Genomic DNA, 14,728 nt, shown 5'->3' with positions numbered 1-14,728 from the left:
GTGCCTTCAACCCACCCTGAGCCCAGGGGCAGGAAATGCTGATTAGTTCAGGGCCATCACCCCAGTTCTTGGTGGAGCCCATTGGGTGTGGGGCCCAGAGGGAAGAGAGATGTGCCCCCCACATGCTGGGGTGCCTGGGTGGCTCAGTTGGTTAAGTGTCCGACTTCAGCTTAGGTCATGATCTCAGGGTTCGTGGGTTCAAGCCCCGCATTGGACTCTGTGCTAATAGCTCGGAGTCTGGAACCTGCTTCAGATTCTGTGTCTCCCTCTGTCTCTGCCCCTCCCCAACTCATGCTCTATCTGTCTCTTTCTCTCTCAAAAATGAATAAACATTTTTAAAAAAATTTTTAATGGGGAGCTGCTACTGGCAAGAGGGGAGCCAGTGACATGTGTCCACCTAAGAGCAGTGTTGTTCCCACCAGCAGGTGCTCAGGGAGGAAGCTGAGGGGAGAATAGACAGAATGGGCACCAGCTCTGGACCACCTGACCCCCTGGGCCAGGGGACAAGATAAGCACAGGCCATTACATCAAGCTCGCCTGGAATTCAGGTCCCTGCAGGCTGAACAGTGGACAAGCAGGGGGCAGATGTCAGGTGTCACCCGCACTGTGCCTGAAGGGTCACAGCTGCCGGTGCTTCCCTGAGGAGATAGGTTTGCCTGGGGATGGGTTCCAGAAAACCAGGGGAAGAGCTCTGAAGGTTAGGGTTCTCCTGCAGACCTTCATCCCCGATGCCTCCCTTCCCTGCTGCCAGCCCCACATTGCCCTCCACACTGAGATGTTCCCAGAACCACACCAGGGTCCATTTCTCTTGCCCTTTGGCTCTCTGTGCAGTGGGAAAGTGGATTGCCAGGCTCCTACATGGAGGAGGCCCTCTTCTAACATAAGGCCCTGTTCCTGGTTAGCCCCTGTGGGGGGTGTACCCCATGGCAGAGATCAGGACTCCTCCTCACACACACCCAGTCCTAGTGTGCTGGAAGCCACTGCATACCGGTGAGGAGAACCCAGCCTCAAGCTGGCATAGGTGTCCAGAGCAAAGAGGTGGTGTGGCCACTGAAGACTGCACCACACGCTAGACATGTGGACCAGAGGAAGACAGAAGCAGGGAGCTTTGGGGGCAATAACCAGCCTTCCAGAAGCCCCTTCTTTGAGGGGACCTTGAGGGCACAGTGGACAGGTCGCCTGAGGGAGAGAGGACAGGAGAGGGCTCCTTCCCTCAATTGGCAGTCATCAAGGGCACGTGCAGAAGGGATGGCCTCAATCAGGACTCTGGCGATCTGGAAAGGGCAGGCCGGGCCATCAGGTCAGGACTGTGCTGGCCGACCTGGCCCCAGTGTCGCCCTGCCTCTGCTCCACTTTCCCTGTATGACTCCTCGCCTGGGATCCATGGGACCCACTGCACTTTCCTGACAATCCCAGCGTGAGCTGATCCCTGTGACCAGGCGCCTTGTGCTCAAACGTCGGGCAGCACTACTACGGCCGCCATCTGGGGACAATCTGGGCAGATGTACTTGCCCCTTCAGCAGGGTCTGTACCCCAGAGGCTGGAGTGAGGAAGGTGCCCCAGGGAGCAACAAGCACCGCCAACCAGGCCCTTGAGGGGCACACAGGGGCTCTGACCTCAGAGAAGGCCTGGCAGCATGGGCCTTAGGACCCTTCCCCTAAGAGATCAGCCACTGTGAAAGGGCTTGGTGAAGGGAGGATGTCCTGCTGGGCCACAGCATGGCCTCCTGCTCGGCCAGACCTGGTGCTTCTCTGCCCATACTTCCCACCCACCTCAGTCCAGCAGCCAGCACTTGTGACTGACGTGCAAGTCAGAGGCCCCACAGGGGGCTCACTCACCGGGTGCCTTCCCTTCTGTGTTGTGTTTTTCAGCCTTGCCCAGCTCCTCCAAAGGCGTCAGATCAGCTCACCAGTCCCTCCACACCCCTTGGTGGTCGCCAAAGCTCCAGCGTACAGGATGCACCGACCTCTTCCCAGGGTCTACTCAAACTCTTCCAGAGAAATTCGCCCATGGAGGACCTGGGGGCCAAGGGGGTGAGCCAGAGCATGGACTCCACTGCCATGTAGGACCCAGCCTGGGAGGAGGCCAGGGACATCCTGCCTAACCCAAGGGGCACAGCCGGTCACCACAGTCTCTAGGCTTCTGCAGGGAGGTTCATTTCCCTGACGCCTGCGGCTGGTGCTGTGCCAAGCCCAGCCTGGGCCCTCGGCATTTTTATCAGGAGCCCTTGTAAATCTTCATTCTAGATGGAGGAGGGCCCAACACCTGCACCTCAGCCCCCGGCTGACTGGTGCTCACAGACCCCGTCTGCTTCTCCCCCAGGCTAAGGAGAAGATGAAAGAGGAGTCGTGGAACATTCACTTCTTTGAGTACGGGCGTGGTATGTGCATGTACCGCACGGCCAGAACGCGGGAGCTGGTGCTGAAAGGCATCCCCGAGAGCCTCCGGGGAGAGCTGTGGCTCCTCTTCTCTGGTGAGCTGCCCCAGCTTCGGCCCGGATCCTCGGGGGACCCTGCATGAGAGCTCCACTAGTCAGCCAGGCGGGAACGGCCAGCCCTTTACAAGGCTGTGAAAGGGGGCTCTCGTCTGTGAGGGGCCCACGTCAGGAGAGCCACCGTGGGGAGCAGACACCAAGGACAGGATGCCGTCTCCCGGCTGGTACCTTCCCACTTGCAGTGAGAGGCAGGTCCCCTGAGGCCTCCTTTCCTTGGGACAGGCCCTGACAGCATACACTCTCCTTGGCCACTTGGACAGTTTCATGAGAATGCTGTTTAAACTCTGGTGGGGACAACCCCTCCCAGGAGCAGTCACGAGGGAACCTTTGTCTCACCCCTCTTAACGGACCCCAGAGTTACACTTCTCTTCTGTGGTGCATTGACATCTCCAGCCTGCCCTGTCACTGCCCCCACGGTCTCAGGAGGGGAGGAGGAGGAGAGAGAGACAGCTGGCAGCTGTGTCTCCACAGGGGCCTGGAATGAGATGGTGACTCACCCTGGCTACTACGAGGAGCTGGTGGAGAAGTCCACAGGGAAGTACAGCCTGGCCACAGAGGAGATTGAGCGAGATCTCCACCGCTCCATGCCTGAGCACCCCGCCTTCCAGAACGAGCTCGGGATCGCTGCTCTCCGGCGGGTGCTGACTGCCTACGCTTTCCGAAACCCCACCATCGGCTACTGTCAGGTAAAGGGGATTGGCCAGGCCCAGAGACCACAGCTCTCACCGGCAGCTCCTATAAGCAGAGCCTGGCACCCTGGACCTTAGCGATGGCCTCACAGACTGTGACTGTGCCCCCCGACCCCCCGGGAAAAGCCCGATCACAGATAGAGGTGTAATTAGAAACAGTATTAATTGCTTGCTCTTCTGTGTGCCCTGGCCTGGGTCCTGGAGCATTTGACTGTTTAGTGTTTGTGGTAAAATGTATACAACGTCTTAAGCGTACGTTTCAGTGGCGTGAAGTGTGTCATTGTGCAACCATCCCCACCATCCATCTCCAAAACTCTTCTCATCTTGCAAAACTGAAGCTCTGTACTCCTGAAAACAACCTCCCTGGCAGCCCCCCCCTTCTTCTTTCCGTCTCGATGGATTTGCCCTAAGTGCCTCATCTGAATGCAGTCACACACTGTTTGTCGTTCCGTGGCTGGCTTTGTTCGCACAGGGTCCTCAAGGTTCATCTGTGTTGTATCACATGTCAGAATTTCCTTCCTTTTGGAGGCTGAATAATATTCATTCTGTGTATATATCGTACTTGGTCTATCCATCCATCTGTACACAGACGCTAGGTTTGCTTCTGCCTTCTGGCTATTGTGAATAATGCGCCGTGAGCATGCGTGTGCAGTATCTGTTCCTGTCCCTGCTTTCATTTCTTTTGTGTGTATACCCAGAAGTGAAATTGCTGGATCGAATGGTAATTCTGCCTTTAATTTTTTTTTTTTAGGGATTGCCATAGTGTTTCCCAGCAGCTGCACCATTTTACATTCCCACCAGCAGTGCACGAGAGTTCCAGTAACCCCACATCCTCACCAAACTTGTTTTCTGGTCTTTTGATAAGAGTTGTCCTAATGGCATGAGTGTGGTGGCATCTCATGGTGGTTTTGATTTGCATTTCTTGTGGCATTTGATTTCACATACAGGGGACATTTTCCTGGCCCAGTCACATGGCTTTCTGTTTCCCTGAGACTGCAATCTGGATTTCAGAGAGCATGCCACCTCCTCAAAGGTCACTTTCTATAAAACCAGTGTTCTGCATGACGTGTCGCCGGTTCACGGAAAGTCAGGGCGCTGGCTTTAAAGAATTTTTAAGATAATCACCACCACCAAAGCGTTCTTCTTACAAGCCTGTCTATCAGCTCAGGCCGTGTACGGTCCCATTTGGCCTCGGCCGCCCTGCTGCCATGTAGCTGTCATGGGCGGCTCACTTACACATCTTCCTGGCCCCGTGTCACACCTCCGACACTAAAAACCACTCTGAAGAAGTAGCGTCACATGCTCATATCCTCTTCAGCTTTCCAAGTGCCCACTGGCTCGACTTGAGGGACTTGGCAGATGGTTTTTGTCCAATTGATTTCCTGCAAATTGCCTTTTGGCAAGTTGCCTGGAGTTGGGTGGGAGGCCATGCAGGACACTGGGTAGGGGAACGGTCAGTTAGTTATATGCAGTGGCCAGCTCCGGGAGCCTCCCTTGCTGTCTCTGTGCTCACAGGCCATGAACATCGTCACCTCAGTGCTCCTGCTCTATGGCAGCGAGGAGGAGGCCTTCTGGCTGCTGGTGGCCCTCTGTGAGCGCATGCTGCCCGACTACTACAACACCAGAGTGGTGGGTGAGTGCCTGCGGCCCAGCTTTCCCTGCAGGGGTAGCGGCCTCCCTGTGCCAGGCTCTCCACTGAGCACACAGCACAAGTGAGTGGAGGCCTCACAGATGTGCAACAGGCTGCAGACAGTCACGGCTCCCTTTCTACGGATGAAGAGGCTAGAAAGTGGAGACCCAAACACAGACCCCCTACCATCTCACCGAGCCTTTACACATTGCCCTCGGAGTGGCTGGCAATGAGAAGATACTACCCAGTCAGTGGTTTTTAAAGGAGAGCCTGGGGCCTAAATTCTCATCCATCCAACTCTTCCTAAGCCTTTTTTTTTAAGTTTATTTTTATTTATTTTTGATAGAGAGCAAGTAGGGAAGGGGCAGAGAGAGAATCCTAAGCAGGCTCCGCGCTGTCAGCACAGAGTCTGATGCAGGGTTCGAACTCACGAACCACGAGATCGTGACCTGAGCCAAAATCAAGAGTTGGACACTTAACTGACTGAGCCATTCAGGCGCCCCGTAAGTCTTTTTATTGTACAAAAATTCCAGTATCACAGCCAGAGCATGTAGTACATCCCCATGCACCTGTAAACCCAGCTTCAACTATTATGAGCACAGCCAGTAGAATTGGTGCTATTAAATGAAAATGCACTGGCAAATGTGTTTAATTACATTATATAATTAAGTCTGTTATTCTAAGATGTCCTTCCCCTACCATTTGGTTTTGGGGGTCTCCCCTCTTGGGGTCCATTATAAGCACATCTGTTCACAAGCTTCAGGGCAGAACACACAGAAGCCCCCCCAAAGCCCCTGTTTACTTCTGACACTTCTAGAAGGGAGAAATCTGTATTTCCCCAAAAGAAAATCCAACCGCAGTGGAAGAAATTATTCTTCTCACATGGTGGTTTGGAAGCTGTAGAAAGGAACCCCGCAGCGTGTTTTTCTTTCCTGTTTTCTCCACTCCACCCCCTCTAGCCCTCTGTGTAAGCGGAATTGGCCAAGGATCAGACGGACTTCCTGCATCTCACCCTGGCACCACCCCCCCACCGCCCCCATGAGGACCTGCCTGAGCCAGGAACAGGCTTATCATTCAGACCCCTTCGTCCTCTCCCCAGGGGCCCTGGTGGATCAAGGCATCTTTGAAGAGCTGACGAGAGACTTCCTGCCCCAGCTCTCCGAGAAGATGCAGGACCTGGGGGTGATTTCCAGCATCTCACTCTCCTGGTTCCTGACCCTCTTCCTCAGCGTCATGCCCTTCGAGAGCGCTGTGGTCATTGTTGACTGCTTCTTCTACGAGGGCATCAAGGTGATCCTGCAGGTGGCCTTGGCCATCCTGGATGCCAACATGGAGCAGCTGCTAGGCTGCAGCGACGAGGGCGAGGCCATGACCGTCCTGGGCAGGTGACCGAGCCGGACACCCTCCTCCTGCGGGGCTGCTGGCCAGCACCCCCACGGGTGGCAGAACCTGACCCCTCAGCAGCCCTGGGCATGCCTCACTCAGCATTCAGTGATGTGCCCACCAAGCACACTCCAGGTGGCAGGGGACAGCCTCTTTTCTGATGGGAGACAGAATGGCACTGGGCAGTGATAGCTCTGGGAGCAGATAAAATGGGTGGTGGACCAGAGCACACTGGGCTGGAGGACCTGGGGGGCAAAAGGCAGCTGGAACAGCATGGCCTCCAGCCTCTAGCAAAGGCTGAGCGTCTGCTCTTCTCTCAAAGCAGTCCTGATGGCGCCTTCCCCAGCTCAGCAACCTCACTCCCCATCACCTTCACCTAGATGGAGGGTCCCATGCTGAGCTTGCTCTAACCACTGTCACCTAAGGCCCAGAGTCATCCTGGCCACCACCTCCTCCCGCAGCCCCTGCAGCCCATCCTCGTAGACTCTCTGTGATCCAACCCCTCCTCTCCACCCGTACCATCTCAGTGCACGCGTACAGTACCTCTGCCCTGGGCCCTGGGCCTGCTTCATTACTGTTTTCCCTGCTCCAGCCCCACCCACCAGCACCCACAGGGCTCTCCTCAGAGTCTGACCTTGTGGCTCCCCATGCCACTATAGTAGTTGTCCTCTGGACAAAGGAGCTGAGTCCCCCAGCCTGGCCCTCAAGCCCCTTACACCCAGAAACGCACCTCCCCCCCCCCCCCGCCCCAGCCCTGGCCTCACACCGGCCCAGGCCCACATGCTGGCCATGTGTCTGTATTTGTCCATCCTGGAACACTCCTGGCCACCCAGGCCTGCCAAGGACACCGCCACCTGCCCACTGAGCCAGCCCAGGAAGATGTCATCCCTCCAGCTAGGACAAACCTTTCTCCTAGTGTGCTAGGGTCTGGGCTTAAAAAGGGCCCCCATGCAGGGGACCCCCAGAGGACAGCCTGGCTTCCCAGAATTAGTGCTCAGGCCCCACGAGAGGCGAGGCCTCTCTGCCGCCTCCAGGGGGATCCTGGATTTGCCAGGACATCCTCTGGGGCATGGCTCTCCCCTCCCCTGCTGCAGAGTCATTGGCTCATCTCTTGCTCTCCTGGAGGCTGCCCCCTCCTCAGCACACTTGCTTATTAATTGGGAGTCTAGGCAAATTAGGTCCCTCCACATCACTTAGTAGGTAAGACATCCCTGTTGCCTGTGGGTGGTCCAACTTCTGTTCTTTAATCCTTACAGATACCTGGATAATGTGGTTAATAAGCAGAGTGTTTCTCCTCCTATCCCACACCTCCACGCCCTGCTGACTAGTGGAGATGACCCTCCCACAGCGGTGGACATCTTCGACCTCCTGAAGGTGTCATATGAGGTCAGCACCCTCCAGGGCTGTCTGGCCAGCCTGCCCCACCCGGGCATGTGGGTGTGGGCGGCCGTGGCTGGTGGCAGTTCTCTGCTCTGTGGTTCTGCCTCATCTCACCGAATCACCTTTGGCCGGTAGAAATTCAGCAGCCTGAGGGCCGACGACATTGAACAGATGCGGTTTAAGCAGAGGCTGAAAGTGATCCAGTCCCTGGAGGATACGGCCAAGAGGAGCGTGGTACGGATCGACTGGGCTCCAGTGGCCATAGGTTGCTGGCAGGGGTGGGGGCAGTGATCTAGGTGGGCTGCTCCTGCCCTGCTATCTCCTCACCTGCCCACAGGGCCAGGTACAGAGCCCCCTAGTGCTGCCCTGTATGAGTCTGGATTCCAGGAGTGAAGATGCAGATCTGGGGAGGTGGGAGAGGACTGGTCACTGTTCTGTGGTCACGGTGTTCTGCTCCCAGGTTGATACTGCAAAACTCTGACACCTCAGAGCCAAAAGACCAAGTGTCATCCTACTGTGGGCTGAGCCCTCCAGCCTGGGCTTGTACCTGCCCCTGGGTAGCAACACTCAGCCGCCCTCCACCCACCCAGCCCTCTGTGCCTCCCCTACAAGCCTTTGTCCTCCCTAGCTCTGGCGAGAGAATTTACTGGCAGGTTCTAGGATGCCTGCCAAAAAGCCAGGGCCAGAGTCTTTCCAGAGATTCAGATAGCAGTCACTAAATGCCCCTCACCCTGTGTACCTGACTGGGCATCAGGACAGACAGGCCTCCCTCCTCCCACCATGCTCAGCACGGAGCTTGGAAAGTGTAGACTGAATAACAGGATAGGTGACCAGGGATACTTGTGTGGTCCACACCTTCTTTCCTGAATGGGCTGCCATTGTGTGCTTGGCCAGCTGGCAACATTAAGAGGGTGGTCTGTGTCTTAACCTTCATCCACATGGGAATTCTGTCAAAGAGCTAGAATTTGAGAATCCATCGGTACATCCTGTTTCTCTTTCCTTCTAGGTCCGAGCTATACCTGGGGACATTGGTTTCTCAATTGAAGAGCTGGAGGACCTTTACATGGTGTTTAAGGTGACAGCCTAGAGCAAGGGCAGAACCAGTACCCCATCCCAGTCCCCTAAATGTGTCCTCAGTGCAGCAACCTCCTGCCAGAAGAGACATCGATTTAAAAATGTCCTCAGATGCAGTTACCACAAACCTCACATGGTAGAATTTAATTCTCCGTGGAGTTTAGGCAGGACGCTTTCTTAAAGTGGCAGAAAGCCCACTCTAGTCAGTTTACACAAGAGGGAAAGCATTGGCTCATGTTACTGGAAAGTCTAGGAAGTTACAGCTTCAGGCATGGCTGGATCCAGGTGCTTAAACATGCAGGCAGGTTTAAGAATGGCAGGACTGTCCTCAGAAGCTCCAGGGTCATCCTGTTCTCTCAAGGGAAAAAGCTTTTTCTTTCTAAGTAGTTTTAGCAAAAAGTCCAGGGTGAATTGTTGGACTCAAGTTAGGTGCTGTGGCTATAGGAGGGTTATTACTATTGAGCCAAAACTAACTAGGCCATGTGCCTGTCCCACGCCCTGAGGATGGGACAGGAGGCGGTCTCCAAAAAGATTTCAGGTGCTGTTACCAGAAGGGGAAAAGTTGTGATGAGCAGGCAGAAACAACACAGTCCACACTTCTTGTTATTGGTTCCCATCTGCCTCTGGTTTACCAGCCAGGGTGGCCACTGTGATGAGCCTTCCAGTCAGAACAGCCCAGTCAGTGCTACCTCTCACCCGCTATGTCTCAGTTCCTGCATGTGTGAACAAGAGGCTGGTGGTACCAATGTGGGAGGTTCCCTGAGATGCCATGTCTGGCCTAGTGCTCCCCACCCCAGTGCCCTTCAGACTCAGACAGAAGAGGAGGGTGGACTCGCTGGCCAGCCTGGCAGTCCTAACCACCCAGGCTCTGGGAGGCCAGGCCATCTCACCAGGCCGTGCCCTCCACAGGCCAAGCACCTGGCAAGTCAGTACTGGGGGAGCAGCCGCCCCACGGCTGTGCGTCGGGACCCCAGCCTGCCGTACCTGGAGCAGTACCGTATCGATGCAGGCCAGTTCCGGGAACTCTTCGCCAGCCTGACACCCTGGGCCTGCGGCTCCCACACGCCTGTACTGGCGGGGCGCATGTTCCGGCTCCTGGATGAAAACAAGGACTCTCTGATCAACTTCAAGGAGTTTGTGACAGGAATGAGTGAGTAGCTCCAGGGCCCTTCCTCAAGAAGCCTCCAAATGCCAGCCCAGCCAGTCTTCCCACTGCAGCAAGATCCTTGATATAGAAAGGGCAGTTTTCCCATGGGGAACACGTAGGGGTCTAGTGGGGTCTTCTCCTCCTCCACCCCTCCCTCAGGCCAGGGCTGCACAGGGTGGGTCCGCAGAGCCTGAGAAGGGGAAAGCCCAGGGACAGTGGGAGACCTGGGGCTTACTCCGGGACCTCTCCAGGAGGGAGTCAGGGTATGAGGAGGGACACACCAGAACCCACTGGAAGGGGAGGTGCTCCAGTGTGGACTGGCCGTGGGGCTTTGGTGCCCTGTAGCCAGCATGCCTCCTCACTGGCCTTCCTCTGCAGGCGGGATGTACCATGGGGACCTGACCGAGAAGCTCAAGGCACTCTACAAGTTGCACCTGCCCCCAGGTGAGAGTCACCAGTGAGGGCCTCTCATGCATACAGGGTTGGGGCTGCAGCGTCCCAGGGCACAGGCCTCTGTGCGGTGCTGGGCCTGGGGGGCCTAGGCATCATAGAGGTTCCACATCCTGACAGAGTGGGAGGAGGAGGCCAGAGCACTGGGGTAGGGCCAAAACCTGAGAGGGACTGTCTCAGAGGACTCAGACCATGGGCAAGGACCCAGGTAAGACACAGGGAAGCTCCTGTCTGTCCCCTGAGGGTCAGCCTGGGGACACTGCCACGGCCCTCAGAATGGCCTGGGTAGCCCTGCTGTGCAGCCACGAGCAGGAGCTGCTCTCCCTTGGCTCCCGGGCCTGAGCCTGCCGGAGATGCTAACAGGCTGGGATGGGATGAAGGGTGCCCAGCAGCCAGTCCTAAGCCAGGCCGGATCCCACGGTCTCTGGGTTCCCACTGTGCAGGCAGAGCTCACCCAGCTCAGCAAAGGTAGCCACATGGAGAGTTCTCCAAGATGGGGATATTGAGACTTGGGCAGGTGAGAATTCTAGCCCTGGGCCCTCTACCCTGGGGTAGAGCTACCTTGGGCCCCTGCTGTTGTTCATTACCCGCCCTGGGGAGTCTGCAGCTGCCTCCAAGTAGGCCGAATGGTTTTTAGAACACTGTGCTGTGCTCACGCTAGAGACTGTCACTTAATTGGCCCAGAATGCGGGTTTAAATCTCTCCCCCCTCAACCAGCGGGGGCGGGGGTGTTCTGAGCAGCCAGAGCTGGAAGGCCCTGCTCTTGACACAGGTATTCTCACCTGTGGCTGGTTTTCCCTGTAATTCAAAGAACAGTGGCCTCAGGGATGTCTCCGGGAAGGTTGATAGCAGCCAGCTCTGCCTCTACTGAGGGAAAGCCCCGGGCTAGGCAGACCCCACAGGGCCAGGATCCTACAGGTAGCACATGGGGCCACCTTCGCCAACTCCTGAGCCACCTCTGCCTGCTCTGCTGCATCCAGAGTTCCTGTGGACTTCGGTCCACACCCTGCCACCTCCCCCAAGTGCCACCTTTTCGACCCCCCATCATCGCATCCCCGTCCATACAGTGGGGAGGATGAGACTCCTCCCCCAAGAACCATGTGAATCAGAAACCCAGGGGACTGCTTACTCACAAAGTAGTGGATGCTGACGTGGATGCTGACGTGGAACGATGCTGACATGGAATGAAGCCTGAGGTGCATCAGAGGGAAGAGCAAGTCGCTCATGCGTGGCTGGGCCCTGCACTTGTGTCTGAAGGATCCTCAGCACCGCACCATCAGGGCAGGAAGAGGGCTGGCCGTTGTCCAGACTCCCAGCTGCACTGCTGGGGTTTTTAGATGGGATACGTGTGACATTTTCAAACACAAGTCAAGAAAGGAACAAGAACTGTGATCAGTGGTTGCCATTAGCGCTACGACCACACCCCACATCATGGGCACCTGGTGCCCTGCGGGGAGCCAGGCCTCCTTCCAGGACTTGGGAGGTTTGCTTTGGTGAGTGCCATTGTTTTCTCCTGCCCTCACTTGCCTCTCTCTTTGAGTGCAGCCCTGAGCCCAGAGGAGGCAGAGTCAGCCCTGGAAGCGACCCATTACTTCACAGAGGACAGCTCCTCAGAAGGTGAGAGCTGCTGGCCCCGTGCTGTGGCCTTGGGCCTCGTAGCTGTGCAGCCTTGCTGTGGGGCCCACACAGGCGGCCTGCAGCCCTCAGTGGGCTCGGGGAGCGCCCTGTGTTGGGCAGGTCCCCGGGGGTGTTCTCACTCCTGTTTCTCTTGTCTCTGCCTTCCTGGACCTTGGCCTATTCCTCCCTCTCTCCTCCACCTCTCCTCCGCTGTCCCTTCCAGCATCTCCTCTGGCCTCAGATCTGGACATTTTCCTGCCCTGGGAGGCTCAAGGTCAGTCCCTGGGGGGGTCAGGGGCACCTGCTTTGTGCTGGGCTGTGTCTTCCTAACACTCTGCTGCATGGTCAGGAGGCCTGGACACGCTTGGTCCCGCTGAGGAGGACCCAGAACGAAGCTGCTGCTTACTGGGGGAGTTGAGGGGCGGTCTCCATGCTTGTTGAGGGGAGTAGTAAATGATGACACACAGCGCAGTGGGCAGTGCACAGACACCAGGGCATCAGCTCCACAGCCACGTGCAGAAAGTATTCATTCCATCATCACGTTCATAGGAAAAAGTATAGATGCCATCATCACAACAGTGTGAAACGGATCAGCAGAGGTAGAGGAGGGTGGTGGACACTTTCCCTGGAAAATGTTCTCTTGCTCTACACAACTTTTTCATTAAGGAGAAATACATTTGTTGAGTGCCTTTTTGAAGTCATTCCTGTTGCTACAGTTAGAGCCCATTCTGGAGCATCAGATCCAGGGTGAAGGGGGCATTCTGGGCTTGGGATTTGGCAGTGAGGCTGGTGGTACATAACGGATTTACAAAACCGACCAAAACCCCGTCCTATAAGTTCCCATGGGAGACAATCCACACCTAAGAGAAATTAAAAACAGTGGGTATCAAGATGCCCAAGGCAGTCCTGCTGGTGGTGTCAAAAGGCTTAATTTGAACTTGAAATGAAGCTTGAGAACCTGGATTTCAAATACACAGACTAAATAAGCAGATGTGTCTTCTGTTAGACTCAGAATCTGAAAAATCAGGGGCACTTTAGGCTTTTCCCAGGTGCTTCCAGTTAAGGCCAGGGACTGGGGGTTCAGAGCCCTGTCCTCAGACTGCACATAGCCCCAGGCAGTGGGTCTCCATTCCGCAGTGAGAAGCCTGAGCCCAGAGAGGTGCACCCTTCCCCCCCACCACACAGCACTGGGATGCTGCCGCCCACCAGTAGGTCTCCGGCGTCCGTGCTGCCCTCAGGTCTGGGAGACTCCCCACATTCATGGTCCCCATAGGAAGCACAGTGCAGGCCGACTCCAGCAAATGTGTCACTTTAAGAAATACAGCGCAAGGGGCACCTGTGTGGCTCAGTCAGTTGAGCATCCGACTTCAGCTCAGGTCATGATCTTGCAGTTCGTGAGTTCGAGCCTTGCATCATTGGGCTGGCTGCTGTCAGCCTGTAAGGGCAGAGCCCACTTTGGATCCTCTGTCCCACACTCTCCGCCCCTCCCCCACTTGCACTGTATCAAAAATAAATATTAGAAAGAAAGAGAAAAAAAGAAAAAGAAAAGAAGGAAAAAGAAAGGAAGAAATACAGCGCCAGGTACAGAACTCATGTCCATAAAATTCCTCATCAGCCAGTGTGGCAGTTGGTCATGGGTTGAACTGATAATCAGGACTGCCCTCCGTTCGACCTTTTTCAACAGTAACTACAGAAATTAATTCTCGGGTTTTAACTCCATAACGTGCATCATTGTTCACTTAAACACTTTGTGCATAGACCTGTATTCCTTTCGTAGAGTGGAAGGAGGGTTTGGGGGGTGCTTTGATTCTGCAGGAGAACAGACCAGACTGCTCACAGGCCGCCATGGTCCACAGTCATAACTGCAAAACATTCCCTGCGTACTTTTTCTTTTCTGGTTGTCCAGAAGCACTACGGCAGGAAGAGCAAGAGGGAGGTGGAAATGAGGACGTCCAAGACAAAAAAGGAGGTATGTGCTAGCCAGTCTTCACCAGTACTGATGCAGATCCCAGGGTCAGTGGGATCTGGGGGGCCCTCCCTGCAGGAGAGGCCCCCACCCAGGGAAACGGCAAACTCATGCCCGGCACCGCAGCCCTTCCTGTGGAAAGGTGAATACTTGGCCCATTAGGTGCCAGGGGAGGCTATTCTCGTCAGCCCCAGACCTGTCTTGTAGCTGTGAATACCCCTCCCCCTCCCCTGCTGTCACCACCTCCCTCTGGGGTGTCTGCTTTCTGCCAGGATCCCTCTGGATGCCCAGCATCTCTCCCCCTTCTGCTTCCACGGGCTTCTGTCCCCATCTCAGGGAAGACAGGTGGAGGCCCTCTTCAGCTCAGGCCAAACCTAATATAGCAGAATAACTTAGGGGAGACACTTGGGTGTTCTGGAGTGTTCTTCCTATCCCTACCTCCCCAAATACCAGGGGGGTTGGTAAAAGGGCCCAGATAACCCTATGCCGGATGACACCAAAACCCACCCACTACCTGCTACCAGCCCCCGGCTGTTTCTCAAATTTGACAGATTTATTTTCTTCCAACTTGCAGAAGAGAAGGGGATCAGTCCTCCAGACTATCGCCACTACCTTCGCATGTGGGCCAAAGAGAAGGAGGTTCAGAAGGAGACGATTAAGGATCTTCCCAAGATGAACCAGGTAGGCCCATTCAGAGCCCACAACAGACATTTCCAAGGTTGCCTCCCCACACACACCTGGCAGCTCCCCACCCTCCCTCCCAACACTCCCTGTAGGGTGGAAATTCTCCTGCCAACGTCCAGCACCTGCTAGTCAGACAGCAGTCAGGGACAATTCCAGAAAGATAAGAGGCCAGTTGTTTCAGGGCCTTGTCCTGGGTGGTGTTTCCTGGTGACGG

The 14,728-nt window shown here is 55.7% G+C and overlaps 1 protein-coding gene across 2 annotated transcripts in view; it reads left to right on the top strand.

The window, feature by feature from the left end:
* TBC1D9B (TBC1 domain family member 9B) overlaps positions 1 to 14,728 on the top strand; it is a 46,946-nt gene that overhangs the window by 30,338 nt on the left and 1,880 nt on the right. The window contains exons 8-21 of one of the 2 annotated variants that reach the window (XM_058739547.1): positions 1,872 to 2,033; positions 2,323 to 2,473; positions 2,966 to 3,180; positions 4,699 to 4,816; positions 5,913 to 6,198; positions 7,453 to 7,582; positions 7,712 to 7,810; positions 8,583 to 8,651; positions 9,560 to 9,800; positions 10,176 to 10,241; positions 11,793 to 11,864; positions 12,088 to 12,138; positions 13,771 to 13,833; positions 14,405 to 14,511. In XM_058739547.1, coding sequence (XP_058595530.1) covers positions 1,872 to 2,033; positions 2,323 to 2,473; positions 2,966 to 3,180; positions 4,699 to 4,816; positions 5,913 to 6,198; positions 7,453 to 7,582; positions 7,712 to 7,810; positions 8,583 to 8,651; positions 9,560 to 9,800; positions 10,176 to 10,241; positions 11,793 to 11,864; positions 12,088 to 12,138; positions 13,771 to 13,833; positions 14,405 to 14,511 — 1,830 coding nt within the window. The remainder of the gene's footprint in view (positions 1 to 1,871; positions 2,034 to 2,322; positions 2,474 to 2,965; positions 3,181 to 4,698; positions 4,817 to 5,912; positions 6,199 to 7,452; positions 7,583 to 7,711; positions 7,811 to 8,582; positions 8,652 to 9,559; positions 9,801 to 10,175; positions 10,242 to 11,792; positions 11,865 to 12,087; positions 12,139 to 13,770; positions 13,834 to 14,404; positions 14,512 to 14,728) is intronic. The other variant, XM_058739555.1, reaches the window with a different exon arrangement.

This window comes from Neofelis nebulosa, chromosome 1 (assembly GCF_028018385.1).
Source record: "Neofelis nebulosa isolate mNeoNeb1 chromosome 1, mNeoNeb1.pri, whole genome shotgun sequence".
In the NCBI taxonomy this organism is placed as follows: Eukaryota; Metazoa; Chordata; class Mammalia; order Carnivora; family Felidae; genus Neofelis; species Neofelis nebulosa.
The sequence above is the reverse complement of the archived record's forward strand: the minus strand, read 5'-3'. Positions and strand labels throughout refer to the sequence as shown.